Below are 27,427 nucleotides of genomic sequence, written 5' to 3'. Positions count from 1 at the left end.
AATGCCTGACAACCCTTTCAGTAAAGAAATTCTTCCTAATATCCAGCCTGAACCTCCCCTGGTGCAGCTTATTCTTGACATACTGAAAATAGTTTCTTTTCAAAAATGTGTTTGCATAATTTTGTTCTTCTTTCTCTTTGTTTACTAGGAATTGGGCTTAAAAGTCTTCACTAGCAGCAAGATCCACAAGCCTGAAATCTGCCAACGTTACCCAGGACTCATGATGGAAAGGAGTTACAGTGGTTCTGTTACCTCCTTCGTATTACCTCCCACACAAATACCTAAAATTTACCAACTTGCTTCTTTCCTTCCCTCTACTTCTTTGCATAATAATTACACCAGGCAGATCAGCTTCTGTTAAGTTAGGCTGATCTGATTCAGGATCACTCCCTTCTGCACTCAGTCCTGCAATATCAAACTGATCCACCTCTGCCTGCTTATACCCGGCTAGACGGATGTTCCCAGCTAGAACGGTGTGTGCTCAGCCCCTACAGCATGGGATCCTGTAGGCACTACACTAGTCTAACAGCACAAAGTAGTGGCTTTTTTTCATCAGATCTGAGTCCAGCTATGGAAAATAAAAAAGGAGTCTTTACTTCTAGGTAGCATATTCTAGCAATAACTAAAGGAAAAACTAGGGCAAAAGTGGGCCAAGACAAATGAAAAGGTGGTGCAGTTCTATGGGTAGATATTTTACCACTGGGGACTGAGAAATTTGGTTCTGTTCCCAGCTCTCCCACTCACATGACTATAAGGGTCTGGGTAGGTCACATCAGTTTTCTGCAGCTTTAGTAACTGTAAAGATAGAATAATGTCATTTCTTTCTTTTTTTCTGAGTAGTTCTTAGATTAGAAAGGCTATATAAAACACTCTCACCTATATCACTTCCTGTCAGTGACATTTCTGGTACACTATCCCAGCTCCTATTAAAAATTGATAGCTGGTCATAGCTTCTAGGCTTTTATTTATAACAGATCAGATCTTTGGTTCTGAAATGCAGGATTTGTTTTCAGAGCATGGCCTGAGACAGCTGGTTGCTTTGAGAAGAGGGAAAGTCTTCTAAGGCTGATGGAAAGTCTTTCATAAGGCACAACACTATGCAACGTTTTGAGAAAGCATGGCCCTGTTCTGGAATAATTTATTTGCTAATGACAAGAAATGTAAAAACCCATATTCATCTCAAAAGACTCTTAGATAGAGGGCTAAGTGTAGCTTCTGTTTCTCGTCATGTATAAACACAATCAATTCTTCAACAAAATTTAATCAGCACTGTGCAATTGTAATATCTGGAGGCAGTAAGTTCCGCATTTGACTGTGTATTGCAATAGAAATGTACCTTCAATAACACAATCATAAATAGCTCTTTTGGCACTGCTGGGTTTGCTGACAGTGGGGGAAGAACGCTCAGCCCCATGTAATCCTGTAAGAAGAGCAGCAACATGAGGAAAAATGAAATATTGAGATGACACAGAGAAATACATTTGTTTCCAGTGGCCAAGGTTTCAAAGCTGGTTTTCAGTTTTAAAACTTTAGCTAAGTATAACCACTACCTGCAAGGAAAGTATCCTCCCGATTTAGAATGGAATTTGACATGTCTTTTCCTTTCTTCCTGTCCTTGAACAAATTTTTAGTCACTGCATTGAATTTGATTGAAGATTTTGATGATGAAATAATGGAACATATGGTTGCTGGTAATCCTGTGGAGACCATCCGGAAGTACTTCCCTGAGACGTGGATCTGGGACATAGTTTCAGTGAAGTAAGTGAGTGTGGTCACTGGGGCAAAACCTTGGAAGTTATTTAGGCCTCAATGGAAGTATCAGTATTTCAGTAAGAGGGGTATTTCTAGTAGACAGAGGGATTTTTCAAGGTTACTAAGTATAGAATTCTTTGGGAGGACATGCAAAAGCCAGTGCCCGTATCTCAGCTTGTCAGGACTTTGCTGTCAGCAAGTGTTGTTCAGTAGGCTGAGAAAAACATAGATGATCACCAGAATATAGCTGAGATCTTGTTCTCTGTCCCCTGCCAGCTCTGAGGGAAATGCTGATCTAGATGTGACCATCCCTGACACCATCACCGAGTGGAAAGCCAACGCATTCTGCACTTCGGCAGACGCGGGCTTCGGTTTGTCCACAACAGTGTCCCTCAGAGCCTTCCAGCCCTTCTTTGTAGAGCTCACCATGCCCTATTCTGTGGTGCGTGGTGAGTCCTTCACACTGAAAGCCACCGTTTTCAACTACCTGACTGCCTGCATTAGGGTAAGAAACACTCACAACATTGCTCAGTCTGACAGTTTAGGGAAGGCTACAATGGGCCAGTTACAATATGATTTCCCAAGCCAGATGACTGATCTCTGATTTTAATTTCATATAAGTGTATATATGTAGGAATTCTTGGTGTATTTAATGAAGAGGGAATACGATTTTCCAACAAAGTTTTGAAAGCTGTGTTTGATTCAGAACCTAAAGCTCTGCTGCTGAGGCCCCTGGCCTTGCAATCACAGATTTATGTCATTGTCCTGTAGAAATAGGAAACTTGGGTTATCCACAGGCCACATCATTGCATGCCCACATGGAAATTCCAAATTCACCAGGGTAGATACCCGTGTTCAACTTTTAGTCTCATCTCATATAAACATCTCACAAAGTATCACAACACATTTGATGGAATATGCAGGCTTTCTGTGATTTATTTATTGCATCTGCCCTTAAGATACTGAGCAGAGCTATATAGCTTCACTATTCTTAGCTGCGTTCTTTCACCAACCAAAAAGACAAGAGAGAATTTAAGAGGTGATTCGAACAAAATCTCAACCACTTTTGCTCAGTTTTTTATAAATAACAGATTTTTATTCTAAAAGGAAAGAAGCTGAAACAAGGAGGGGCACTGATGCAGCCATTCCAATGCACTCTCATTTATTTCCCTGTCTTTCCTGTTTTGTTCACTATTTTCAGCTACCTTATTCCACTCCCTCTTGTTCCCTTATTAACTTTCCCACTGCTGCTGTTTTACCTCTTCATCTAACTAATCATGAGGAGGTCTTTAATTCATGACTAAGTTTGTAATCATTGCTTTGCCTTTACTCACACAACTGGTCCATGCTCTCCGTTTTCCCGGAATTGATTTCCTTTCCAAAGATACACGTCCTGTTCTCCACACTTACCTCCCCAATCTCTTACAATTGTACACATCTCTGTCTTCTCCTATTTTATCATGCAGTTCTTGCTCTGCAATATCCATCAGGTTCTCAGTCCCACAGTATAACCAGCTCCACTAATCATTTCCGTGTACTTCACTGTCTCCAGTAACCCCAGCTTCTCTGCAATTCCAACCTTCATGACATCTCTCTGTACAACCGGCAGGTCAGCGTGTCTCTGGCGGAATCTACTCATTTCCTGGCTACACCAGTAGAGAAGCAGGAAGAATCCTACTGCATCTGCATGAATGAAAGGAAAACTGTGACTTGGGCAGTAACACCAAGATCTCTAGGTAGGAGGCCAGACAAGAAAATGCTGGGATCAGGTATCTGTGGATGACATCAGATCTTTGGTGTGAGGAGCTAGATGACACCAATCCTGTCTGTAAGGGTCTTGTCTAAGCCAGAAATGAGAAGTCCAACCCTGAGGTTCAGACACTACGCTGGGATTCAGTTTCCAGGTCCTAAACAAACTATTTAATTGTTATGGGCCATTATTTTCTTAACATTTGAATAGAAATCACCAACTCCCTTAATGCATGCAAAGCACTCAGACATCCCATTTGTAGAGTTGAGAATGTCTTACCTTAATGTGGCTGGGTCTGAAATATTTTAATCAAAGCTTGCTTTCTCTGAAGCGTCCCAGAACAAGACTGTTTGATTTACAAGACCTGCCCCTCCACTACTCTTCTTGCTGATGGACTAACACCTGCTTGGGTGGCCATCATGAGGGAAGGCCTGGATGGCATGATCCTTGGCCTGGAAGATCAAGATAAAACACAGTCTCAAGTTTAGTTGTCCTCTTGGAAAAGCTCTGAAACACACCAGAGTGTGGCCAGCACAAACACAAACCCACATTTCCCTGGCACTACCCAGCAGGTCTGGCTGACCCCTGTTTCCTCCAGGGCAGGTGGAGTTCTCGGTGAGCACTGAGGCCCTGCAGAACCAACAGCCCTGTGGGAATGCCATTGTGGAGACCCCTGAGAAAGGGAGGAAAGACACAGTCGTCAGACAGCTGCTGGTGGAGGTATGTGGGCTGTTGAATTTGGTGGCACAGAAAAGTAATAATAATTCCATGCTCCACAGCAACAGTTGCTGTATGATAAAGGTCTCCTGTTCTAGCTATGATGGCAGCAATAATGGCCTAAGTGACTCTTATTCTGCATGCTTTTATAAGAGAAGCATTGATAAATGTCACACAGGCCAACAGAGCCCATAACTCATCATGTTGCCATCTCATAGTAAAAACAGAGTATTACATGACATAGTGGGACAGAAATAATAAGGCAGGCAATAATGACAGGTTTGTCCCAGACACATCATCGGGGAGATAAATGAGAACTCCTTGGGTTTACCTATAATAAATCACAACGATAGGTTGCAAATGGAAGACTTCCCAGAAACCTTATGCATTTCCTCCAGCACATAGCCAGTACTCTGGAACAGTCACCACAATCTACAAATATTTTCTGAGAAAATTACTGTCACTGTTTCAAATTGGTTTTATTATACTTTTAAGAGTTAAAACAGTATGATGTTTTGTTTTTTTTTTTGCATTCTTTTGTACATTTTTTGAGCAGTGTTTTGCAATGATAAAACCACAGCTTTTCCCATGATAAATAGCCAGTCATAAAATCCACAGACTCCCTATGATATTACTAGCAAACAAAGAGTACTAGCTTGTTGTATAGCAAAATCTATGTAATATCACATGTCATAATATTGTCAATCCTATGCATGACAGGAAGGAATTTAGTATTTAATTTTTTTTGTATTTAACAAAATTAAGTTAGGAGTAATGTATAACATTGCAAATCCTCCTTACATTGCAGACATTCCCATTTTGAGTGTGACAGAGCTAGAATTCATGTAATATGTGACTTCAGAAAATGTTTTGCTAACCTGAATGTAATGATGGAACAACAATCCTATCTGTTAGGCTTCGGTTTTTTGTTGGGTTTTTTTTTTTTAAATTTCAGTTATGTACAAATTAATTTGAATGTACAGTGCATTTCATGTATCAGGGCACAAATAACTGTTTAACATTTCAGGAAAACCTCCTAATTTCATACATGTCTTCAGGAAAAGGAGTCTTTATTTTGTTCTTTGAAGATACTGGAAGATCAGAACTTTAAAGTCTTTTCTGCCAGATGGTGGGGGAGTGAAAATAACTGAATGAGCTTCTTACAGGGTGTCTTAGAGATTACTGGTTTTATCCTGTTATTGTAATGAGGTGATTAATTTACAGCAAGCCCTGACTGGATAGAATCAGTGATTAGCATCCAAGGCTGAACAATTAATTAGCAGGGGTGGATACAGTGTAACTTGCTTGAGGTGGAGCTGCATTGTCCCAAATATGGATGTCAACATATCCTGAAGCAGGCAGTGCATCCTGGGGAGAGAGAAGGGAGTGTGCCAGAGCCCCTGGGGTGTCCTCTTGCCCCTCAGGAAGCCAAGTCTTTCTGAGAGCTAGTTGGGAAACAGGATGTTTTTTCACCCAGGAATTTCTCAGCTGGGAAGGAAAATCTTTCAGACAGCTAGTTTGTGTGTTTTAATTTCCTGTTGAAATGTTCACAATCAAGCAAAACAATGGATTTCTCATTTAGTTGCATTTCAGATGACATACTGAAACAAACAAGAAGGTGCCTTTTTGAAACAGAAACATTTAGCTCTGTCATAATTTATCCTAAAAGATTTTCCTATTTTCTTTTTTTTCCCTGCTCTTTTAATCTTTCAATGTCTTTTCATACTGAAGAATGAGAGACAATATATTTTAACTGTGTGGGAAAGTGAAGGTAATATCATTGTTTACATGCTTGAAAAAAAATTCAGGTGACAAAAGCTGGGAACCAGTAATGAAGCAATGGGAACTCTCCTATTTGGAGGTTAAAAAAATTGATGCTGGGATCTCACTGAAATAAACTCTGACCAAATATTTTTTCTAGTAATATTTGATTCCTGAGTTTTATGCAAAATGTTTTCAACCAGCTCAACAGAAACCAGGACTTCTTTTCTGACTTGAAAAATCAAGCCAGAAGCTTTTTAAACAGAGAGATACTGTCACCAGTTGACTATAGCATGTATTTAAATTTTGGGTGTTGTAACGTGTCACTTGTGGGTGCGTAGGAGTGTTCTAGTTGCCACCTGTCAAAGTTCTTGCATACATATCCTACCAGTGTCCCAGGCACTCAGCCGTCATCACATCCAAAGAGTTCTGCTAGACTGGGTCAAGGTGGGCAGCACCCTGGAAGAGAGAGCCCTGTGGCTCTGTTAGCACTGTTGGTAACACCATCTTGCATGTTACCTGCAACATAACCTGTGAAGCTGCAGGGCCTCTCTCGGTAATAATAAAGATCATATATTAAATTTCATGCTTGTAATTTACCAGTGTGTTACAGTTCTCAATTATCATCATTTTAGCACATGGAGGAAAAAACTTTGTAAGAAATGTCTAAAGACTTTTCAGTATAATTAAGTTATTACCACAGGAGAATTTATAAGTATTTAATTTTCTTGGAGTCCCTTTTAGTTTCCATCTTGATCTTTTTTTTTTTTGATTGTTGTTGTTGTTTCTCATTTTTTGCTTTTTCTTCTTGCCTTTTTCCCAAGCCGGAAGGAACTGAGGTGGAAACTAGCTACAGCTCTGTGCTCTGTGCATCTGGTAAGAGCCTTTTGGTTTCTAAGACTTTCTTTGCTGAGGTAGAGACTAAAAGACAAAGGGAGAAGACAAGGTTTCTGAATGGCCCACCCTGAGAAGAAAGTTGTAGGGATCTGATAAAATTGAACAAACTAGATGTATGTCCAACTGGTAGTAAAACTAATTCTTTCTAAAGGAGAAAAGCTGAGGCTGTAATAGCCCCTGCAATTACAAAGCCAGAAGCATATATCTTAAGAACTGAGGCTGGCCAGGTCCCTGTAGGGAGAGTATCTGGGATTTAATAGGGTTATCTCTGATGTGTTTAATTTAATAGGTGTAAAATCACAAACCAGACTCTGCAATAAGACAGATCTGCCCAGCAAAGCAGAAGAGACCAGAAAAATAGGCTGGCAAGTATATTTGTCAGTCAAGGCCAGCTGATAGTGCTGTGTAGAAGTCCATAACTGATTGTGTGTGAGGGTATTGGAGGCCCAACACAAAATCTGCAGGATGGGAATCTTCCACAACAAAATTACAGATGAATGAATTTATTGAAGGCAGGAAGGCAGGAAACATCTGTGCAGGATATGGTATCTCACCTTCTTGGCTGCTACCCATGTATGTGTATATATATATATATATATATATATGGAATTGTAACCAATTTGATCTGGTTTTTGTCCCAGAAAAGTCAATGTCAGAGTCAGTCTCCCTGGTTCTCCCAGAAACTGTGATAGATGGCTCAGCCAGAGCATATTTCTCAGTGCTAGGTAAGTGAAGCATTCTTGAAGTGTCACATGCTATTTTGAAGTACTGCCATGTTTCTTCAGGCTGTGCTCAGTCTACTGGCAAGCCCTGAACTGTACTAATTTACACTGGAAATTGTCCTGTTCCCAGGTGACATGATGGGCACTGCCATGCAGAACCTGCACCAGCTCCTCCAGATGCCATTCGGCTGTGGAGAACAGAACATGGTCCTTTTTGCACCCAACATTTATGTCCTGGACTATCTGAACAAGACAGGGCAACTGAGTGAGGAGGTCAAATCCAAGGCCATCGGATACTTAGTGAGCGGTGAGCTGGGACAGGGCTTTTGCTTCTCTTTTCATTCTTTCCCTTGACTACTGGGTAAGGACATTGTTGGCCACTGGAATGTATGATCTGGAGAAGGCTATCCTGGTGCATTCTCTGGAAGGGAACATGATATTGTGGTAGGTCAGATGTATATAATACAGCATCTATAAGAGAGAATCCCGTGCTTAGGTGGAAGTGCAGGGTGAGATAGGACAGCGTCCAAACAGGAACATAGAAAAAGTTCAGGACTGGCAATAACTCAAGTTATCTCCGTGAAAAAAGGGATATATGGAACACATATATCAGACTGTAACCACTAATCATGACAGCTGCTCATGTAGATTTTGGCCCTTCCTTAGGGTTAAGATTTAGAAAGTGTCACTGACCTTTGACTAGGCCAGTATTTTAACACACTAGCTAGGGCATGTAGGCAGACATAGCATTGGTACATACGGACACGGTGCGTATCTGCTGACCAACAAGGGACTGGTTTTACTGTTATTTCACAGAAAAATTGAACTTCCTCCAATGAAAATTATCCTGTTTTCTGTATCCCTATCTTGTGTGGAGCTCAGCTTTGTATTCAGTTCTGCTCAGGGAACCATTTTCCCACTTCTTTCAAGTCTGGGATACATTTACCTCTCCTCATCAAGTCTAGGGCAGAGACTGGCAATGACCACAGATACCCAGTTTCCAGGTGTTTTAGGAGAGAGGAAGAGCACAAGGATGGAGATACTTGGAGCTGCGGGTTTGCCTGAACTTCCATTGTAACACTGGGCAGCGTAACTCGCACTTGTGCCATTAGAAGGGAGACACTGTGTCCCATGCCTGCTACATTTCCTTTGCATGGCTCCTTAAAAAGTACTGTGACAGCTGAAATATTCTTCCACTCTCCATTTCAGGGTATCAAAGGCAATTGAAGTACAAACACTGGGATGGTTCTTATAGCACCTTTGGGCCCCATTATGGGCAAGTTGGGAATACCTGGTAAGACTTCAGTACCACTGGCTTTTCATGCCCTCCCTTTCCTCAGCTTTCTGTTGTCCTTAGTCATTGTGGAGGTTGAAATGAAGGTGGAGATGAAATTATAATCATGACATCATAGGATAATCATGTGGGATAACGGAGCGGGGAAGGATGCTAAGGGAGATGCCTTTTAGGTTTGCAACGCTGCACTGATAGCTGCTTACCTCCCCTGACACCCTTCTTCAGCTCAACTGAGGGTGACCTGCAGGATGCCCTAGCTAGTTCTTGTTAACAGATGCTGATGAATCCTCAGAGTCCCATTGCCCACCTACCTGCAGCTCTCAAGGCTATGAATGGCAGACTTCATTTAGCATTGGTCCCTGTCTCACCGAGTCACTAAGCTAGCTCACAGCTTCCACCTAGCCCACTGTGATCAAGTCCTGCAGCCTCTGCTGCTTTCCTTCAGAACAGTATTGTCCACATGGATCTTATGACCTCTGATGGATACAGGGCCTGCTCAGGATATCTCAGTTCCCTCTGTCACTTTCAGGCTTACAGCCTTTGTCCTCAAGTCCTTTGCACAGGCCCGGCCTCACATCTTCATAGATGAGAAGCACATCCAGGATGCTTTGCTCTGGCTTACTCAAAAGCAGAAGGAGAATGGCTGTTTCCGCAGTTCTGGGACACTCCTGAACAGTGCCATGAAGGTAACATGTCTACTGGTTGGCTTCACATGGGCTTTTTCAGGCTGGAACTTGACCATAAGTCACTCTGGGACCAACAGAGCTATTTTAGCACTTGGGGGCTGGACACGAAACGGGGAGTTATGTATGTGAGCTATCATCAGAAAGAAGACAATAGAATCTTCTGAAGGACTTACCATGAGGAGGCTAGGAAGAATTTGTCTCTGCAGGACTTAAATGTGTAGCACAGGGAGAAACCAGTGGTGCTGTGTGGGATCAACATCTACTTTTGTGGTTTCCTGCAGGGTGGAGTGAATGATGAGATCACGCTGACGGCCTACATCACTATCGCACTGCTGGCGATTCCTCTGCCTGTAGCTGTATGTATCTGCACCCCAACCTGAGCCACAGATGGTACTAACCTGCCCAACTAGTGGCCCCCCAGATTATCATGTCCCTTTACCTTTTGAAAGAAGAAATCCTGTCTGAATATTCTTTCTATTCAAGCCTAGACTGGAATAACACTTTTCCTACGTTTTCCTCCCCTGTCCAGTTCTGTCTCTCATACAGATATTTCACTTAAACTTTTTCTGAGTTCTTTTCTGGAGAATCATGCTTTTGCTCCTTGAAATAAGTCCATCTTGGATTAACAGTGAGTTAAATAATATTTAATCTCTGAAATGAGCCAAACAGGTTTTCTACATCCACAAAAATCTCCTTTTGTTTGTTGGAATAGTAGACCTCTGTTGAACCGCTTGTATGGGCCTATTGTGTGACACAACAGCACAGGTCTGTAAAAAATGGTGGCACACTCAGGAATTCATTCTCACTTTCTCTGCCTCTTCTAGGTTGTTTTATGGGAAAACCCCATCCTTAATACTTGGGGAATAAGGTATACCTATAGGGAATACTGTAAATGGTAGTCTGTGAAAAGCCTGAGGCCTATTAAAAAGCAATGTGGATTTGGTCATTCTGATCCCCAAGTCTGTGATCCCCTCACTGAGAGACAAGCCTCTGGTGCAGGTAAAATTGGGGTATGAATTGCAGCAGAACAACTGCTGAGCCCGGGTGGTTGCTGGGCTTCTGTAATCCCTCTGCTCCAAATGTAGTAGGAACTATTTTTTGTTGAAAGATTTTTCCTGTATAGTAAGAACCAACAGAAGGAATTATTTTGTCAGTAGAGTGACATGGATGACATTAACTTTACCAAGAATAGTATTCTTTCTTTGGTATCTGTTGTGTTTAGAAGGCAAGTTCTCAGGCTTCCAAGAACTATATTGGATGACAAGGATGTTTTTCATCTTCCTGTCTGAGCCTAAAAGTGCCACTGAATGTGAACAGGATTGTCAGAATCTGGTTGGGATACGGGTACATTTCAAGTTAAGCTGCATGAATTCCTGAGCATAGCACAGCCCTTAGGTATTTAATGCTATCAGTAAGAATACAGAGTATTTCTGCAAGTAAAATAAGCCATATTAGACCACTCGTAAAAAACTTATTAGTACTGTCCTGAGCATTTGTATCTACTGCCACATCCTATCATTAGACCGAACTCCTCACCAACACTTACCTTACAAGTAGTAGTAAGCACAGAAAACCTTAGGTGAGGTACAGACCAAATCATTTTTGTATTTATTCTTTGCTTTCTCAAAAGCAGCTGAATTGTTTCTCAAAAGTGACCACAAAAGATTTCATCTTCCAGTAGACATCCAGTGAAGTCAAAGTACAAAACCACTGAAAAATAAGTCTTTTCCTTCTAGACCACTGATTAAGCTGTAAATGTGCTGTTAGGCTTCAGATCATGGCATGCCCCCCCTGCAGTGCTATTGCTCCAATTTATAGCAGTTTTTCCTTTGCAAATGAGGAATAGTCATGTGTCTTGCTGAAAGGTCATGGGAGTCACAGTATCTGTTACTTAACACTGTGTAAAGTAGCTACATTTTGCTTTGCCATAGCAATTGTGCTCTTAAACCACACTTGAGATTCTGGCTTCAAAAAACCATGCATTGTTGATGTCAACATGTCGCAAAAAATATTCCAGAAAACAGAAAAAATATCTTCTTCCTTCTGCAGAGATAGAATTTACTACCAAATTAGAAGCTACGTTATCAGGTTCCAACAAAATTATTTTTTTCAGAAGTCCTTGGAAAAGGGGAACTAAAGAATGAAAAAGAATGGATAGATCAGAGGGTGAAAGCACAGAACACTCTCAAGGTGATAGCTAGAGGAGGAAAGCAAGTATCCAGTACATCTACAGAGAGGAAGTATATAAGACAACTCCCCTTGCCCTGAGACAGAATCAGGCCAGTAATACTTCTCAAGGCAGAAGGATTGGAGCCTTGCTTCACAGTCTTTAAATCAAACTGGGAAAAAACATTACAAGATGTATTAAAAAAAAGCAGGTAGAAGATAAGGAACAGTCTTTGGCTCCCATTCATTCCAGTGGGTATTGGACCTGGAGAGAAGGGATACACAATGATACAATCTTTGTCACACAGGAGAGTCGGTATGTCAAATGTCCATAGGTACCATCCAATTTCTTTTGTTCTAATATGGACCACAGCTCCAGCTGCTCCAGCTCAGTCTCTCTCTCCCCTCAGCACTCAGTAGTGCGTAATGCTCTGTTCTGCCTGGAAATGGCAGCAGATGAGAAAGAAAACCACGTGTACACCAAGGCACTGATGGCGTACGCCTTTGCCCTGGCTGGGAAGGAGGAGAAGCGGAAGGCATTGCTTGTCTCACTTGAAAAGGAAGCCGTGAAAAAGGGTGAGTGTTCCTGGTGGGACATCTCTTGCTTCCAACCCACTGGCCTTACATCTTCCCTTGATAAAATCACATTTATTGGTGGGGCAATGGCTGCAGGAAATGGGTTCTGTGGGTGGGGAAAGGCAGAGGGAGAGGAATGACTTGTACAAAGGGCCTGCATTTTTGAGAACTCCCTCTCAGTGCCCAGTCCTACTTCTCTGCTCCAAGGGAGTTCCTCAGGAAGCATCAGACACCATCCCATGGGTGCTAAAGTGTAGTTCTGCTAGTGTCTCTCCTCAGTCCACTCCTCACCAGGCATTGCTTTGCAAAGGCTTAGCAATGTTTATGGCCTCTCCTTCCTTCCAGTGCACGTGCTCAACATAGAACAAAGCTGTCCTATGCAGCACAAGGCATGGTAAATCAGAGCTGGATGTGCTGAGAGAGAAAACAAACATACAGGTCATTTTGAAGGCCATTGCATAAGCTCTGAGTCTTCCAGGAAATCACATAATGACTCAGAAGCATTCTGGTAAAGTCAGGCCGGCCAGTGGGTTTGTCCAAGCGTTGGGGAGCAAGGTTGTGAAGGAAGTATCTCCAATGCCTTTTGCCTTCTCTGCCTGCAGGCGACTATCAAGCCCTGGCCACATTCTTTCAGTTGTTTTGCCTGACCCCAGCATCTCTGCACAAAAAGGGAAGGAGTGGCACCCTTCTTAGGTCCCTGGTTCCTCAAGGTGCCCAAGCCCATAAATGTCTGTGTGAATCTGGAGTCTAGGACAAAGTGGCACCCAGGCCTGAGGACTGAGCCTCAGCAGTCTCAGACTAGTTGCAGCAAGGGAAGAGCTGTCTAACCCTTCCTACTTCATCCTGCATGAAAGCTGCATCCAGAATGCTCCGTCCTCCCAACCAGACTAGCAGCAGATCGAGAATTCCCTTGCAATAACGAGTAATTATCGCTTGTTGTCTTGTCTCCGTGCTCCCTGCCTCCTGTGAAGATGGGTCTGTTCATTGGCAGCGGCCTGGGAAAGAGCCAGAAGTTGATCTCCCGTACTATCGCTACCGAGCTCCCTCTGCTGAAGTGGAGATGACAGCGTACGTGCTCCTTGCTCACCTCACCACGCAGCCGGCACCTTCGCAGGAGGAGCTCTCATTTGCATCTCTTATTGCAAAGTGGATCAGCAGTCAGCAGAATCCCAGTGGAGGCTTCTCCTCCACCCAGGTGAGCTGCTTCCCTCACACATCAACGTCAGAAGATGACAAGTGTCAGGGACCCAGATGGGACCAGTGTAAGGTTTGCCAGGGCAGGGTCTGCAGCCCTGCAGTATATCCCTGCCGTACATACCATGGTTGCCAAGCTCCGGAGAGGCTAGTATGTCAGGTAGTGCCCCTGGGAGCGACTGATGCTTTGACTAATGACGTGGTTTTCTTGACACGGTGGGGATGAACAGTAGGGCCACAAGGGACATGTGTCTGTGCCGTGGGAGAGGGCTCCCACTGCCGTTGGTTTGTGCATATGAAGTTGCTGCTTCACCCTGTGGCGAGCGACCGAAGGCTGCGCAGACTTCGACACCAGGGAGCTCAGGAAACAAGAAACTGCTGTGCAGAGGACAAAGGAAGGGAATGGAGATGTGCAAAAGCTGCTCTTTCTCTCTGACCTTTCTACTTAAAACTGGAGAAAGCAAAGAAGGGAGGGGAGGGTGCCTGCCGACAGCAAAGGGCAGGCTGTGGAAAGGCTAACTGCATCCCCCTGGGTGTTTGGACCCGTGTCTTTCAGGACACAGTGGTGGCTCTCCAAGCCCTGTCCCTGTACGGAGCTGTCACCTATGCCAAGAGCGGAGGAACTTCCAAAGTGACCCTGCGATCTGGAGGGGACTTCCAGCAAGACTTCCAAGTGGATCCGACAAACCGGCTGCTGCTCCAGCGTGTGCCCCTGCCCCAGGTGCCAGGGGAGTACAGCACAGAGGTGTCTGGCGAAGGATGCGTCTACCTGCAGGTGCGGGTGATGGGGGCAGGCGGCATCCTGGGAGGGGAGCCCCTTGCCAGGCAGGAGCCAGGGAGAGGGCAGAAGGGACAGGAGAGAGGGGAGAAGTAGGAGGGAAGGCTCTGGGAGAGGGAAGAGAAGAATAGAGGCAGGTGGAGGAGAAAGAGTGGGAGGGAAGGAGGGAAGGATCCGCACTGTGGAGGAGCTGTGAAAATGGGAGAAGTGGGGAGGCTGGATGGGGAGAGGATGGTTTCTCTCACGTGTTGATCACGCACACACGCTCACACAGAGCTGCTGGCTCTCCTCTAGACAAGCCTGAGGTACAACGTGCAGCCAACGCAGGAGGATGCACCCTTCGTACTTCAGGTGTACACAATCCCAGAGACATGTGTGGACTCCAAGGCTCACAAGGTCTTTGACATAGGCATAAACGTCAGGTGAGTCTGTGTTTGTCTCTGAGCCTTCCTGAGAAGCCATGGGAGCTGGAGGAGGTCTGGCTGTCCAGGGTGAGCCAGTCTGGAAGCCCTAGAGGGGCATTGCATCCCCAGGAAGGTGGACAGGAAGCAGCTGGGCTGGGAGGAGAGACTGCGGAGCAAAGACGTGTGCTGCTGTGGTGGAGCTGTGTGGGCATCCCCGGGCTGGGCTAGCGAGAGGCTGCATAGATGGTTAGGAGACCCTGGCATAGCTGGAGAAGGTGCTGGACTGCCAGGACGTGGTGGGGTGTCAAGTGTTACCCCCAGCTTCAACTCAAGGTGTACCATGTCTTTGTTGCTTGGTTCCTTAGTTACACTGGGGAGCGCAATGGCTCCAACATGGTGATTGTTGATGTGAAGATGCTCTCGGGATTCATCCCCATGAAGTCCTCCATCAGGAAGGTAGGATGCTGTATGAATCATTTTGTTTAGTATGTCTGTCCTTAATCAGGGCCATCAATTTCCTTCTTGAAAGGTGCATCTAATTGTTCTCCTGGTATCTTCTCCATTGTTAGACCTGTCCATCATTTCCTCCTGGTCTTCCAGCCCTCAACTGTGGAGGAGGGGTGAATGAGGAATGCCAGCAGTAGCATTCCCTTCCCACTCCTCAAGCACTTGTGCTAGCTTGCACGAATATATGCACAATTTTGCCCTGAGACTGAGAGCTGGAAGGAGACCATCAGGTCTAATTTCAGGGACTCAGGAGCCTTTGGAGACGTACGACAGTTGTGACAATGCTGGGCACTCACTCCATTTTTATGTAAAGGAGGTGCAGGATCATGAGGTGGTGGGAATGGGGGAAGACTTACTGTGCAGTGCTTCACACAAGAGTATTGCCAAATCCCCTGGGAAATATTCTCCCTGTGCTTTACTTCTCAGCATCTGTGTCCTGAGGTTCTAGGTGGTGGGCAGAAGCTTTAGATGAGCTGCAGGAGGGTTGACCAACTTTTCTTCAGATCAGCAACATCTTCCTCGTCTCCCCTTTTCAGCTCCCAAACAGCTGGTTTCACCAGATCCAACGGACAGAAGTGAACACAAACCATGTTCTCCTGTACATAGAGCAGGTGAGTACTGGCCCAGGGCTGCCATGGGGCACAGAGTGAGCTCTGCAGCACACTGGCAACAGCATTCACAGAGTTGGAGAGCATCGCTAAGCATCACTGGGCTTGTAAACACTAAAGATAAACCTGTCAGCCACTGACGCTGTCTCTGTCTCATAAGAGACACCTCTGTCCCAGCCCTCAGCAGGCTTTCCCTCTGCCCTGCACACAGATAGGGCCCTGACCTCCTCAGCAGCCACAGCTTCCCACAGTGTGTGGAAAGGCCACAGGGTTTCTCCTTGCCCCTCGGCCAGGCCTGCAGTCCCCGCACCCCACAGAGCCCAGCCACGGGTGGCAGGGGAGAGTGAGGGAGTCTGGGGGCAGTGCAGAGGCACGCGGGAGCCTGGGGGCAGGGCAGAGCCACTCCTGAGCCTCCATCGCTTCCGTTCCCCAGCTGAGCAACGAGACCCTCAGCTTCTCCTTCACAGTGGAGCGGGACATCCCTGTGCAGGGCCTGAAGCCAGCTCAGGTGAAGGTCTATGACTACTATGAGACAGGTGAGTGCGGGGCTGGGGGTGCCCGTGGGAGCGAGGGTGGGCAGTGGGACTCATGGAGGGGCACGGGAGCTGTGGGGACCTGCAGCTGCCTGAGCTCTCCGAGCACTGAGGGGAGCGGAGGGCTGGAGGCCACCACCCTGCCCTCCCAACCACATCTCCTGCCTGGGCAGTGGCCAGACAATATCATGGGTGGGGTTGGAGGGGAGGGCAGGTTTGGGCAGTGGTGACTCTGAAAGTCCCTTCTCTTCTGTTTTCCAGATGAGTTTGCCACACGGGAGTACAGCGCTCCCTGCACCACAGGTAGGGTACAGAGAGCCCTTCTCTTCTCAGTTCTCTACATCTTCTTCATTTTATTTTTGGTATTCCAGCCAGTGTTTGTCTCTCTCTGCTTCATTTGGATGAGATTGGTCCAATTTACAGGCACAGAAAACTGAGAGCACAGTAGGCACCATGCTGTCGTCTCAGTCAAAATCTCTCAGTTCTCAGAGTGGTTTCAGCAGTCAGGTTCTCCTGGTTTGAATGAAGTTTGTGTCCCTATTGTTCTGTTACTGCCCCTTGGACTTCCTCTTTGAGTTCAAGGTTTTTATATCATTCTTGTCTCAGATTTGAAGTATCCTCTGGTCCTTCCTCAAAGCTCCAGCTAGTGTAGCTGTGGGATCATGCTGAGGGAATTTGGCTCTTTCACCTTGCACGCTTCTCCCCAAAAGCACTCTATCTGGAGCAATAGAGCAAATCAGGACCATCAAAAGACAATCCATAAAGCAGTATGTCATGGTATGACCTACCATGCTCCAGAACCTCCTTCCCAAGCCTGGCATACCTTTTTACTAAAGCTGTTCTTAGCCCCTCACTTCCTACTCGGAGCATGGAGCCATACCTGCAACAGGGAGTCCTCATTACAGAGGAATCCCTCACAACACTTGCTATTGAAGAGGTAGGTCTACGGCTCTTACAGGAACTTGGTCTTGCTTCTCTTCTATGGTGACACAAAACTGCCCTGGTAGGTAGGCCCCCACACACAGCCACATAATTCATCTGGAGGGGCTGGATGATCATAATTCCCCAATATGACACCTAAGCCTTTTTAGCAGCTCTATGTGGCAAAGCGCACAGTGGTGTTGGCACACTGCAGCACAACTTTAAGCAATGTCGTTCCCCCTGGATCCTGAGAGATGGCAAGTTTGCCTTTGGTAAGTACTATATGGAGCAATAGCTGCTTCCTGCTCAGATACCCAGCTGCCCAAGCAGGAGAGGGGTCTCTCAGGAGGCAGGTATTCCTCATGACCCTAGGCAGCCAGCCCTCAGTCTTGGTTTGGAGTCTGAGCTGGCAGGACAGAGAGGCTGTGATCTTTGGGGGGTTCTCTGCAGTGCAAGGCCATATGTGTTTGGCTTAGGAGCACAGGTAATGTAGGAGCTTCTGTGGAAGGCCCTGACCAGGCATACTTCTCCTGTCCTATATAGAGTCTTCCAATATGAAGACTAGCAGGTCTGGCTTCCCATCAGTTACTCAGTTTCAGGTGTTTGGAATATGGAAGCTTCTGGAAAGCACTGAGACCCTGGGAATTGTTTTTTTAACAGGGCCCAACTGTGGCACCTGAGAGCAGAGAAAAAGTGATTTCAACTCAGGGAAGGCAAAAACTTTTTCTCTTGTGGATGGTAAATGCTGAAATTTATCTTCTTTCGTGTTCTTATCTGATATCTTGGAAAAAAAGCCTGAGCTCACACACTTTTACTCCATACTGCTTGCTAATCTGGTCTGTGTCCTTAGGCACAGCTGTGTTCTGCCGATTCTAGGCCTACAGCCTCCTTTCATGGAAAAAAGGTGCATGAGTCCCAAGACAGACAGAGTGGACAGTAAAGCGTTTCCAAAGGGTATATTGGTGTGGTCTGGTTATCCAGTCTGAGGCTAATGGGGAGGCTTTAGATTTTAGGCTGGTCTTCCCCATGTCCATTAAAAGGCAGAGATTTTATCTTCCTTGGAAAGGATGATGGGAAGTTGCTAGTTAAGAGGTCCATCCACTGGTCTAGGTGCCTAAAGGCAGTCTGCACTGACTAAAAGGCAGATCTCAGTTGCAAAGCAGAAAGCCTCCTTCCCTCCCCTGAATAGCACTGGTGCAGCAGATTCCTTCCACTCTCTGCAGGGAAATAAATACACTTTTAAGAGCATGTCTCATTGCTGCAGTGAACATCCTTGCTGCCTGTTTGGACTGTGCTCCTGTGTCCATCTCAGCTGTGACAAATCCCACTCTGCTTATCTCTCCCAGTGGGTCAGAGTCTCACCCCTCTCTCAACCTCACATAACTTTGAAGGTGACATGAGTTTTGAATGCTATGGATGACCCTCAGCCCTGGACAAACAGCAACTCACTTTCCTGTACTGTTGTCTACATTTAGCCCATATCTGGGGCTAAACTATAATAGTTGCTCTGTCACCCGACAACCCTTCATCAGCCAGGAAGGGAGAAGCAGGAAAAGGAGAGAAGACCCATGGGTTGAAGTGAAAATAGATTTAACGAAATAGCACTAGTACCAACAAAGGCATACAGTCATACTCAGCCAAATGAATATGCAGAGAGGGAACTGGGATATATAACTCCTTCCATCTTCTTCCCCTTGCAGAGGAAGTAGACCAGGCCAATGTATGAAGAATACTCTGAGTTGCTGGAATCTGCCTGCCTCACTACCACCACCATCTATGGAGTGACACACAAATAGTGACTGCAAGGAACAGGAAATGAACTTTAAAAATAAATTAACTGTACTCACCAATGATTCTTGAACATTTTATTCCCAAATCTGTTTTTTCCTGCTCAGCCTCCAGTCACAGCTTTAATCTCCTAGGCTTCTTAGGTTGAAGAACATCCCATCCAGCCATGCCTGAGTGCAAGGCAATAAGGCTGACAAGCAAGGAGAAAAAAAAAAAAAAAAGAAGAAAAACAAAAGAGGAAGGAATGATTTAAGTTGGGGTCAGCCTTTCTAATGTAGCCCTCTCAGTGTTATGTGCTCTGAACTTGTCATGTGAGATCCTGTCTTATCAACAGAGAAGGACATGTACTTCTTGAAAATAATTTCTCTCTACTGGCTTAGAAACCATAACCTTGATTGAACTGGTCTCTGCAGGCGCCTATCCATGTCTCCCACTGATAGGCAGCTAATGTTACATGAAATTCCACCTCTGTGATGCTCTCCATAGACACCCCTTCCAGAATTGTTTCTTGCTTGTAGAAGAGTGGGAGGAGATGCACAGTCTGCCCTCTTCTAAGATGAGAGTGTGCATGGCAGGGCCGGAGGGATGTGTGCATGCACTCTGCCTTCAGCTGCTAACTTATAACGGCCTATTCTTCAGTTGAAGCTTGAGCCTTCTTGTGAAAACTTCCATATCTTGTGCCTGCTGCTTCTGGGAGATTCCCAAGGAGAAGCTAATGGCATTTTCCAGTAACCTATCTACTAAGGTCTGGTTTAAATGGGACATTTATTTAAGTCACAGAGTTGCTTTGATGAAACTGTTTATAGTCCTCTTAAGATACCTCTACGAATGCTACACTTTTCTTGGTTTTGTCCCGTTAATTTCTGGTTTTAACTTTTGAATGGCAGAAAGATCTTATGTGACTGTTTATTCTCGTTAAATGCTTGTTGTTAGGTATCATGGCTTATTGTGTATCCAAAGTATGCACAGCTAGTTGTTACATCCAATTTTTTTTAGTGTGCCTATCTAAACAGCGTTATTGACAATAAATAAAGTTCTTCATCTGTTTTACTAGATATTAATATTATGTCACTTTGTCTCGTGATGTTTGGCATTTGCTCACTCAAGAAATTTTTGACACCTCATATTCGGAGAAGTCTCTGGAATGAACTGGCTTCCGTGACAGCTGAGCAAAATTTCTAATCAAGCATGAATACTAATTGTATTTTGTTTTAGTTTAGAAATAGTGAAACCATCCAATTTCCTGCCATGAGGCAATTACTTTTCCTAGTTCTCAAAGCAACATAGTTTTTGGTTGCTGAATTAAACAGTTTTGATTTTAGACCATTGTGATGTGCCTTTCAAGGATGTCATGCTTCAGATTCAATGTTTAGACATTCCTGTACTTCCTTAAGGTAGCCTTGCTAAAGTTTCCTACATGGTATGATATGGAGGACCTGCAAGTATATGACTTTGATGAGTCACAGTCTAATGATGGGCAACAGTTAGGTGTGGTCCAATTTAAAACCAGGTGGCAGCAAAACGTGTTAACTCTTTCCATGGTAGAAAGCCATTATCCAGATTTTGTGAATGGAACATACTCCAGTGATCTTACAGACTTTTAAATTAAATTAAATTATCATTGATGATCACTTTGTTTCATTTGAGGCAGAAAAAAATCCAACACCATAATCATGTAGAGTACTTACCAGAAAATAAGTTAAAATGAAGGAGCTGTTGCCATCCATCTACAGCCTGCTGTAAAGGAGGTTTTATATTTGCAGACCTGTGTCTGTTTGCACAAGTTTGCAGACCTGGCACTTTTGAACCTGCTTGCCCCTAACAGTCTCAGCTGGGACTGCGTTTCTCATGACCCCATAGAGAGGGACAAGAGGGGACTAGCCATAAAAAGGGCAAGAGCAAAATGCTTCCCTCTCACAGTGAGGAATCCTAGCTCATAAAGGGGAAAGTGGGTCTTGAGACATCCACCTGGACGATGACAATGCAAAGAGCTTCAGTGTCACTGAAACAAGTAGAAGTTCTTTGCTGCATCAGTGGCTTATGTTCTTGACAACCTGGGTCTGCGTATGTGAAAGAAGCTGTGTGAGGGACTTGTATACGTGTGTTTGCTTAAGCTTACATTGGCAGGGTCAAAGACACCTCTGCACGCAGAACCATGTAGATAAAATACACAGGGTGTATGACCAACTGAAGTAAGGCTGATTGCCCTGCGAGAGATCTAGACTAGAAAGAATATGATCATTTGGAAAATGACATGCAAAAAGTTTAACCCAAACTACCAGATGGGAATCCAGGGCCTCCACACTGAACTCTGGTGATGCTCTGTAAGTCTAGTTGTGAGGGTGAAAAAAAATCTGTATTAATATTACTCAAAAAAACCCCAGAAGAGATCTAAGGCCTCCACTGAGGAGAAGAGGATAACGTTCTCATGAAAAACTCAAGAGGTTTGGCTTATAAGGTGGTTCTTGTTTGAAAATTACACTGTTAAGTTCCCAGTCCCTCTCTGATTTCACTTCAACTGTTTGGAAACCAGGAGACAATGTCTTCACTGCTAGAATGGGAAAGTACACAGGTCTTCTCTTCAATTCTGTCTAGCCTGCTGTGAAAGATCAGATTGGACGGGTTCACACCGTCCTTCCATTTCATTGCAGTGATTTCACAGTGGGATCAAAGGTGATAAGTGATCAGAGGTTTATGTCCAAGGATTATCTTTCAAAAAACACCTGCTTTTAGAGGCAGGGAGCGAAGCTTCCAGTGCATAATGGATCAGGTACAATTTCCTCTGCTCCTGGAGAACTGGCAAGTATGGAGACGAACCTCCCCATTGCCAAACGCTGGCTGCCTTCTGGTATTCCTGAGGAGCTGCCAAACACCACTTTGCCATGGATGGCTCTGGGTTTAAATTTCAGGCCATTACACGGTCTGAGGTATGGATGGGAGGAGAGGCAAGACAAGGTAAAAAAAAATAAGGCTAGAGGCATCTGACGAGAATTAAGAATTTATTTACAGTGTTACTTCCTTTTTGGTGTTGAGGTGTCCTCCTCTAACATTTCAGTAGTCCTCCTCAACAAGATCTTCTAGGTGCAGAGACACATGAGCTGATCCAGCAAGGTTCAGACAGGATGTGCTCTTCAGGCATTTCCCTGTTCAGACTTGGCTGGCAGTGGGAAAAGAACAGTGTGAGATAAGTATCCTGGTGAAGTGCTGTCCAGAGCCCTGGGCATTTTCTTTGTGTTCTGGTGGCTATGAGTTCAAGCCCCGTTAAAATGTGGGAAACTGCTTCACCTAAAAGTGCCCAGTTGCAGACAGATGACACAATGGGAATGGCTGGACACATTCAAGATATCCATGCTACAGGGAGTGGGGGCAGATTTATCCTGGACATACGTGAACTATCCTAGTACACATTCTCTCTCAGCACTTGGATTTCCCAAAGGAAGGCAAAAAATAACCCAGGACAGAGTTTGAAAAGTCCGCACTAAAGACATGTGAGTAATGTCAAAATTTCACCAAGATGTTTGGGAGACAATTCCTCAGTACCCTTCTGGGTTTGCAGCATGGCAAATGTGGCCCTGAAAAGGGCAGAGACACAGGAGGTTGAGTGCGGTGTTCAGTCCCAAGGGAGATTTCAATCAAGGGAGATTTTCAAATCTTTCAGTTTGTACAATGTGACACACACATGCGGGAAAAGACAAGTGCCTCTGTGCAAATTAAGGCAGTAACACTGGGATTGCTATTCTCAGTGAACCACAATGAAAACTGTATCGATCTTACACAGGACATTGGGTGACAGCATTGCTTTTCATCCCTGTACTGAGGCATGCCTAGAGAATGCAATAGGCACAGTGAAGAAAAATGCTGGGAGTATTGATAGACTGAGGAAACCCAAGGTCTGCAAAGACTAATTTGAGACAACCTGCAATAGCTCATGCTGGAACATCTCCATTGTTCCTGTGCACCCTACCTGTGGTGCAGGGAGCACTGTACTCCTGTGTGGCAAACTCATCTGGAAAACAGAAGGGAAGGGAGAGAAAGCAGGTTATCAGAGCCCCTCGGCACTCCTGGCAGACAGACACTTTTCCTGGGCAGGAGACGAGGGCAAAGGACAGGGTGGTGGCCTCCAGCCCTCCGCTCCCCTCAGTGCTCGGAGAGCTCAGGCAGCTGCAGGTCCCCACAGCTCCCGTGCCCCTCCGTGAGTCCCACTGCCCGCCCTCGCTCCCACGGGCACCCCCAGCCCCGCACTCACCTGTCTCATAGTAGTCATAGACTTTCACCTGAGCTGGCTTCAGGCCCTGCACAGGGATGTCCCGCTCCACTGTGAAGGAGAAGCTGAGGGTCTCGTTGCTCAGCTGGGGAACGGAAGCGATGGAGGCTCAGGAGTGGCTCTGCCCTGCCCCCAGGCTCCCGCGTGCCTCTGCACTGCCCCCAGGCTCCCTCACTCTCCCCTGCCACCCGTGGCTGGGCCCTGTGGGGTGCGGGGACTGCAGGCCTGGCCGAGGGGCAAGGAGAAACCCTGTGGCCTTTCCACACACTGTGGGAAGCTGTGGCTGCTGAGGAGGTCAGGGCCCTATCTGTGTGCAAGGCAGAGGGAAAGCCTGCTGAGGGCTGGGAGGGACGTACCAGTAAGTCTGAAAGGTCAGCAAAAGTCAGTGTGAGATTCAGTCCTATTCTTGTCAGAGCCATGGTAGTTTTGAGTCCCAGACCTTTTGCCCTATATGGCCAAATGTCCCAATGCCTGTGTTTCTGACTCATCCTCACCTCAGATGGATACTCACCTTTTCCAGATACACTAGGACATGGTTGGTACTCAACTCTGTGCGTTCAATAACGGGGTGGCCTTCCAGCTGAAGAAAGAAGACCAAAATGTTACTGCATTGAGGGTGGTGTCCTAGTGCGCCTATCACAACCCTAAGGAGGGGTTGTACTGTGGATGAAACACTGGGGTACACAGGGAACTAAGGCAGCAGCACGGAACTGCCTCCTTGGTGTGCCACTAGGTATCATGGTCCCCAGGCTTTCCTTTTGCCAGACTGGCAGATGAAGTACAGCCTGGCTCCAGCAGGGACTGAGCACTGGTTCAAGCACCGTGATGGAATGATTCAGTGAAAATACATGCCTTCTGGCTTGCTAGTTCTGCAGTATCTTGTGATGGCCTTTATTTTCCAGACCATGCACCTACTCAGCATCTCAAATAGTAAGCCAAGTACTAAGCAGTTATAATGCTATAAGAGGTAGTCAGATTAGAGAGGGAAAAAGGAAGCAGCACTGCTTTTGAATGTCCTATGCACAGACAACACTTTTAGGGAGCTATCAGTACCTAGTGATAATCGAGGTGCACATCACCAACCCAAAGAAAAAATTACTGAGCCTATTTTTCCTAAAATCATCACATTGTCTCCTCTTGTACTGGCCATGAGGCAGGGGTGAAAAGACAAGATTCTACATGGCAAATGTGCAGATGACAGTGGCAAGATCAAGCTCATTCAAACCCAGAAGCCCTCTAGTTTGCTACACACACTTGGAAGGTGTCTTAAACATAAGAAGCTGGACGTTACTTCTTCGACAAACAGGCTCCTACCTTCCTGATGGAGGACTTCATGGGGATGAATCCCGAGAGCATCTTCACATCAACAATCACCATGTTGGAGCCATTGCGCTCCCCAGTGTAACTAAGGAACCAAGCAACAAAGACATGATACACCTTGAGTTGAAGCTGGGGGTAACACTTGACACCCCACCACGTCCTGGCAGTCCAGCACCTTCTCCAGCTATGCCAGGGTCTCCTAACCATCTATGCAGCCTCTCGCTAGCCCAGCCCGGGGATGCCCACACAGCTCCACCACAGCAGCACACGTCTTTGCTCCGCAGTCTCTCCTCCCAGCCCAGCTGCTTCCTGTCCACCTTCCTGGGGATGCAATGCCCCTCTAGGGCTTCCAGACTGGCTCACCCTGGACAGCCAGACCTCCTCCAGCTCCCATGGCTTCTCAGGAAGGCTCAGAGCCAAACACAGACTCACCTGACGTTTATGCCTATGTCAAAGACCTTGTGAGCCTTGGAGTCCACACATGTCTCTGGGATTGTGTACACCTGAAGTACGAAGGGTGCATCTTCCTGCGTTGGCTGCACGTTGTACCTCAGGCTTGTCTAGAGGAGAGCCAGCAGCTCTGTGTGAGCGTGTGTGCGTGATCAACACGTGAGAGAAACCATCCTCTCCCCATCCAGCCTCCCCACTTCTCCCATTTTCACAGCTCCTCCACAGTGCGGATCCTTCCCTCCTTCCCTCCCACTCTTTCTCCTCCACCTGCCTCTATTCTTCTCTTCCCTCTCCCAGAGCCTTCCCTCCTACTTCTCCCCTCTCTCCTGTCCCTTCTGCCCTCTCCCTGGCTCCTGCCTGGCAAGGGGCTCCCCTCCCAGGATGCCACCTGCCCCCATCACCCGCACCTGCAGGTAGACGCATCCTTCGCCAGACACCTCTGTGCTGTACTCCCCTGGCACCTGGGGCAGGGGCACACGCTGGAGCAGCAGCCGGTTTGTCGGATCCACTTGGAAGTCTTGCTGGAAGTCCCCTCCAGATCGCAGGGTCACTTTGGAAGTTCCTCCGCTCTTGGCATAGGTGACAGCTCCGTACAGGGACAGGGCTTGGAGAGCCACCACTGTGTCCTGAAAGACACGGGTCCAAACACCCAGGGGGATGCAGTTAGCCTTTCCACAGCCTGCCCTTTGCTGTCGGCAGGCACCCTCCCCTCCCTTCTTTGCTTTCTCCAGTTTTAAGTAGAAAGGTCAGAGAGAAAGAGCAGCTTTTGCACATCTCCATTCCCTTCCTTTGTCCTCTGCACAGCAGTTTCTTGTTTCCTGAGCTCCCTGGTGTCGAAGTCTGCGCAGCCTTCGGTCGCTCGCCACAGGGTGAAGCAGCAACTTCATATGCACAAACCAACGGCAGTGGGAGCCCTCTCCCACGGCACAGACACATGTCCCTTGTGGCCCTACTGTTCATCCCCACCGTGTCAAGAAAACCACGTCATTAGTCAAAGCATCAGTCGCTCCCAGGGGCACTACCTGACATACTAGCCTCTTCGGAGCTTGGCAACCATGGTATGTACGGCAGGGATATACTGCAGGGCTGCAGACCCTGCCCTGGCAAACCTTACACTGCTCCCATCTGGGTCCCTGACACTTGTCATCTTCTGACGTTGATGTGTGAGGGAAGCAGCTCACCTGGGTGGAGGAGAAGCCTCCACTGGGATTCTGCTGACTGCTGATCCACTTTGCAATAAGAGATGCAAACGAGAGCTCCTCCTGCGAAGGTGCCGGCTGCGTGGTGAGGTGAGCAAGGAGCACGTACGCTGTCATCTCCACTTCAGCAGAGGGAGCTCGGTAGCGATAGTACGGGAGATCAACTTCTGGCTCTTTCCCAGGCCGCTGCCAATGAACAGACCCATCTTCACAGGAGGCAGGGAGCACGGAGACAAGACAACAAGCGATAATTACTCGTTATTGCAAGGGAATTCTCAATCTGCTGCTAGTCTGGTTGGGAGGACGGAGCATTCTGGATGCAGCTTTCATGCAGGATGAAGTAGGAAGGGTTAGACAGCTCTTCCCTTGCTGCAACTAGTCTGAGACTGCTGAGGCTCAGTCCTCAGGCCTGGGTGCCACTTTGTCCTAGACTCCAGATTCACACAGACATTTATGGGCTTGGGCACCTTGAGGAACCAGGGACCTAAGAAGGGTGCCACTCCTTCCCTTTTTGTGCAGAGATGCTGGGGTCAGGCAAAACAACTGAAAGAATGTGGCCAGGGCTTGATAGTCGCCTGCAGGCAGAGAAGGCGAAAGGCATTGGAGATACTTCCTTCACAACCTTGCTCCCCAACGCTTGGACAAACCCACTGGCCGGCCTGACTTTACCAGAATGCTTCTGAGTCATTATGTGATTTCATGGAAGACTCAGAGCTTATGCAACGGCCTTCAAAATGACCTGTATGTTTGTTTTCTCTCTCAGCACATCCAGCTCTGATTTACCATGCCTTGTGCTGCATAGGACAGCTTTGTTCTATGTTGAGCACGTGCACTGGAAGGAAGGAGAGGCCATAAACATTGCTAAGCCTTTGCAAAGCAATGCCTGGTGAGGCAAGAGAAGTGGACTGAGGAGAGACACTAGCAGAACTACACTTTAGCACCCATGGGATGGTGTCTGATGCTTCCTGAGGAACTCCCTTGGAGCAGAGAAGTAGGACTGGGCACCAAGAGGGAGTTCTCAAAAATGCAGCCCCTTTGTACAAGTCATTCCTCTCCCTCTGCCTTTCCCCACCCACAGAACCCATTTCCTGCAGCCATTGCCCCACCAATAAATGTGATTTTATCAAGGGAAGATGTAAG

General features: G+C 46.3%; 2 protein-coding genes across 2 annotated transcripts in view; one reads left to right on the top strand and one right to left on the bottom strand.

Annotated features, from left to right (window-relative positions):
* LOC104340303 (alpha-2-macroglobulin) overlaps nucleotides 1-18,252 on the top strand; it is a 41,158-nt gene extending 22,906 nt beyond the window's left edge. Inside the window, exons 17-37 of the mRNA XM_086460914.1 lie at nucleotides 149-242; nucleotides 1,632-1,758; nucleotides 2,029-2,257; nucleotides 3,362-3,488; nucleotides 4,101-4,222; nucleotides 6,805-6,856; nucleotides 7,519-7,602; nucleotides 7,730-7,906; nucleotides 8,809-8,893; nucleotides 9,423-9,579; nucleotides 9,861-9,935; nucleotides 12,156-12,321; nucleotides 13,293-13,516; nucleotides 14,072-14,290; nucleotides 14,588-14,715; nucleotides 15,063-15,153; nucleotides 15,521-15,538; nucleotides 15,765-15,815; nucleotides 16,246-16,348; nucleotides 16,607-16,648; nucleotides 18,143-18,252. Of these exons, the coding sequence (XP_086317040.1) occupies nucleotides 149-242; nucleotides 1,632-1,758; nucleotides 2,029-2,257; nucleotides 3,362-3,488; nucleotides 4,101-4,222; nucleotides 6,805-6,856; nucleotides 7,519-7,602; nucleotides 7,730-7,906; nucleotides 8,809-8,893; nucleotides 9,423-9,579; nucleotides 9,861-9,935; nucleotides 12,156-12,321; nucleotides 13,293-13,516; nucleotides 14,072-14,290; nucleotides 14,588-14,715; nucleotides 15,063-15,153; nucleotides 15,521-15,538; nucleotides 15,765-15,815; nucleotides 16,246-16,348; nucleotides 16,607-16,648; nucleotides 18,143-18,252 (2,481 nt within the window). The remainder of the gene's footprint in view (nucleotides 1-148; nucleotides 243-1,631; nucleotides 1,759-2,028; nucleotides 2,258-3,361; nucleotides 3,489-4,100; nucleotides 4,223-6,804; nucleotides 6,857-7,518; nucleotides 7,603-7,729; nucleotides 7,907-8,808; nucleotides 8,894-9,422; nucleotides 9,580-9,860; nucleotides 9,936-12,155; nucleotides 12,322-13,292; nucleotides 13,517-14,071; nucleotides 14,291-14,587; nucleotides 14,716-15,062; nucleotides 15,154-15,520; nucleotides 15,539-15,764; nucleotides 15,816-16,245; nucleotides 16,349-16,606; nucleotides 16,649-18,142) is intronic.
* A 3,933-nt stretch (nucleotides 18,253-22,185) lies between these two features.
* Nucleotides 22,186-27,427, bottom strand: part of A2M (alpha-2-macroglobulin) — a 30,456-nt gene continuing 25,214 nt past the window's right edge. Inside the window, exons 29-36 of the mRNA XM_086465497.1 lie at nucleotides 26,270-26,493; nucleotides 25,496-25,714; nucleotides 25,071-25,198; nucleotides 24,633-24,723; nucleotides 23,830-23,898; nucleotides 23,301-23,403; nucleotides 23,019-23,060; nucleotides 22,186-22,211 (exon numbers count right to left, since the gene is read on the bottom strand). Coding sequence (XP_086321623.1) covers nucleotides 22,186-22,211; nucleotides 23,019-23,060; nucleotides 23,301-23,403; nucleotides 23,830-23,898; nucleotides 24,633-24,723; nucleotides 25,071-25,198; nucleotides 25,496-25,714; nucleotides 26,270-26,493 — 902 coding nt within the window. The remainder of the gene's footprint in view (nucleotides 22,212-23,018; nucleotides 23,061-23,300; nucleotides 23,404-23,829; nucleotides 23,899-24,632; nucleotides 24,724-25,070; nucleotides 25,199-25,495; nucleotides 25,715-26,269; nucleotides 26,494-27,427) is intronic.

Source organism: Leptosomus discolor, chromosome 1 (genome assembly GCF_034619465.1).
Source record: "Leptosomus discolor isolate bLepDis1 chromosome 1, bLepDis1.hap2, whole genome shotgun sequence".
In the NCBI taxonomy this organism is placed as follows: Eukaryota; Metazoa; Chordata; class Aves; order Leptosomiformes; family Leptosomidae; genus Leptosomus; species Leptosomus discolor.
This window is presented reverse-complemented; position numbering and strand designations above follow the sequence as displayed.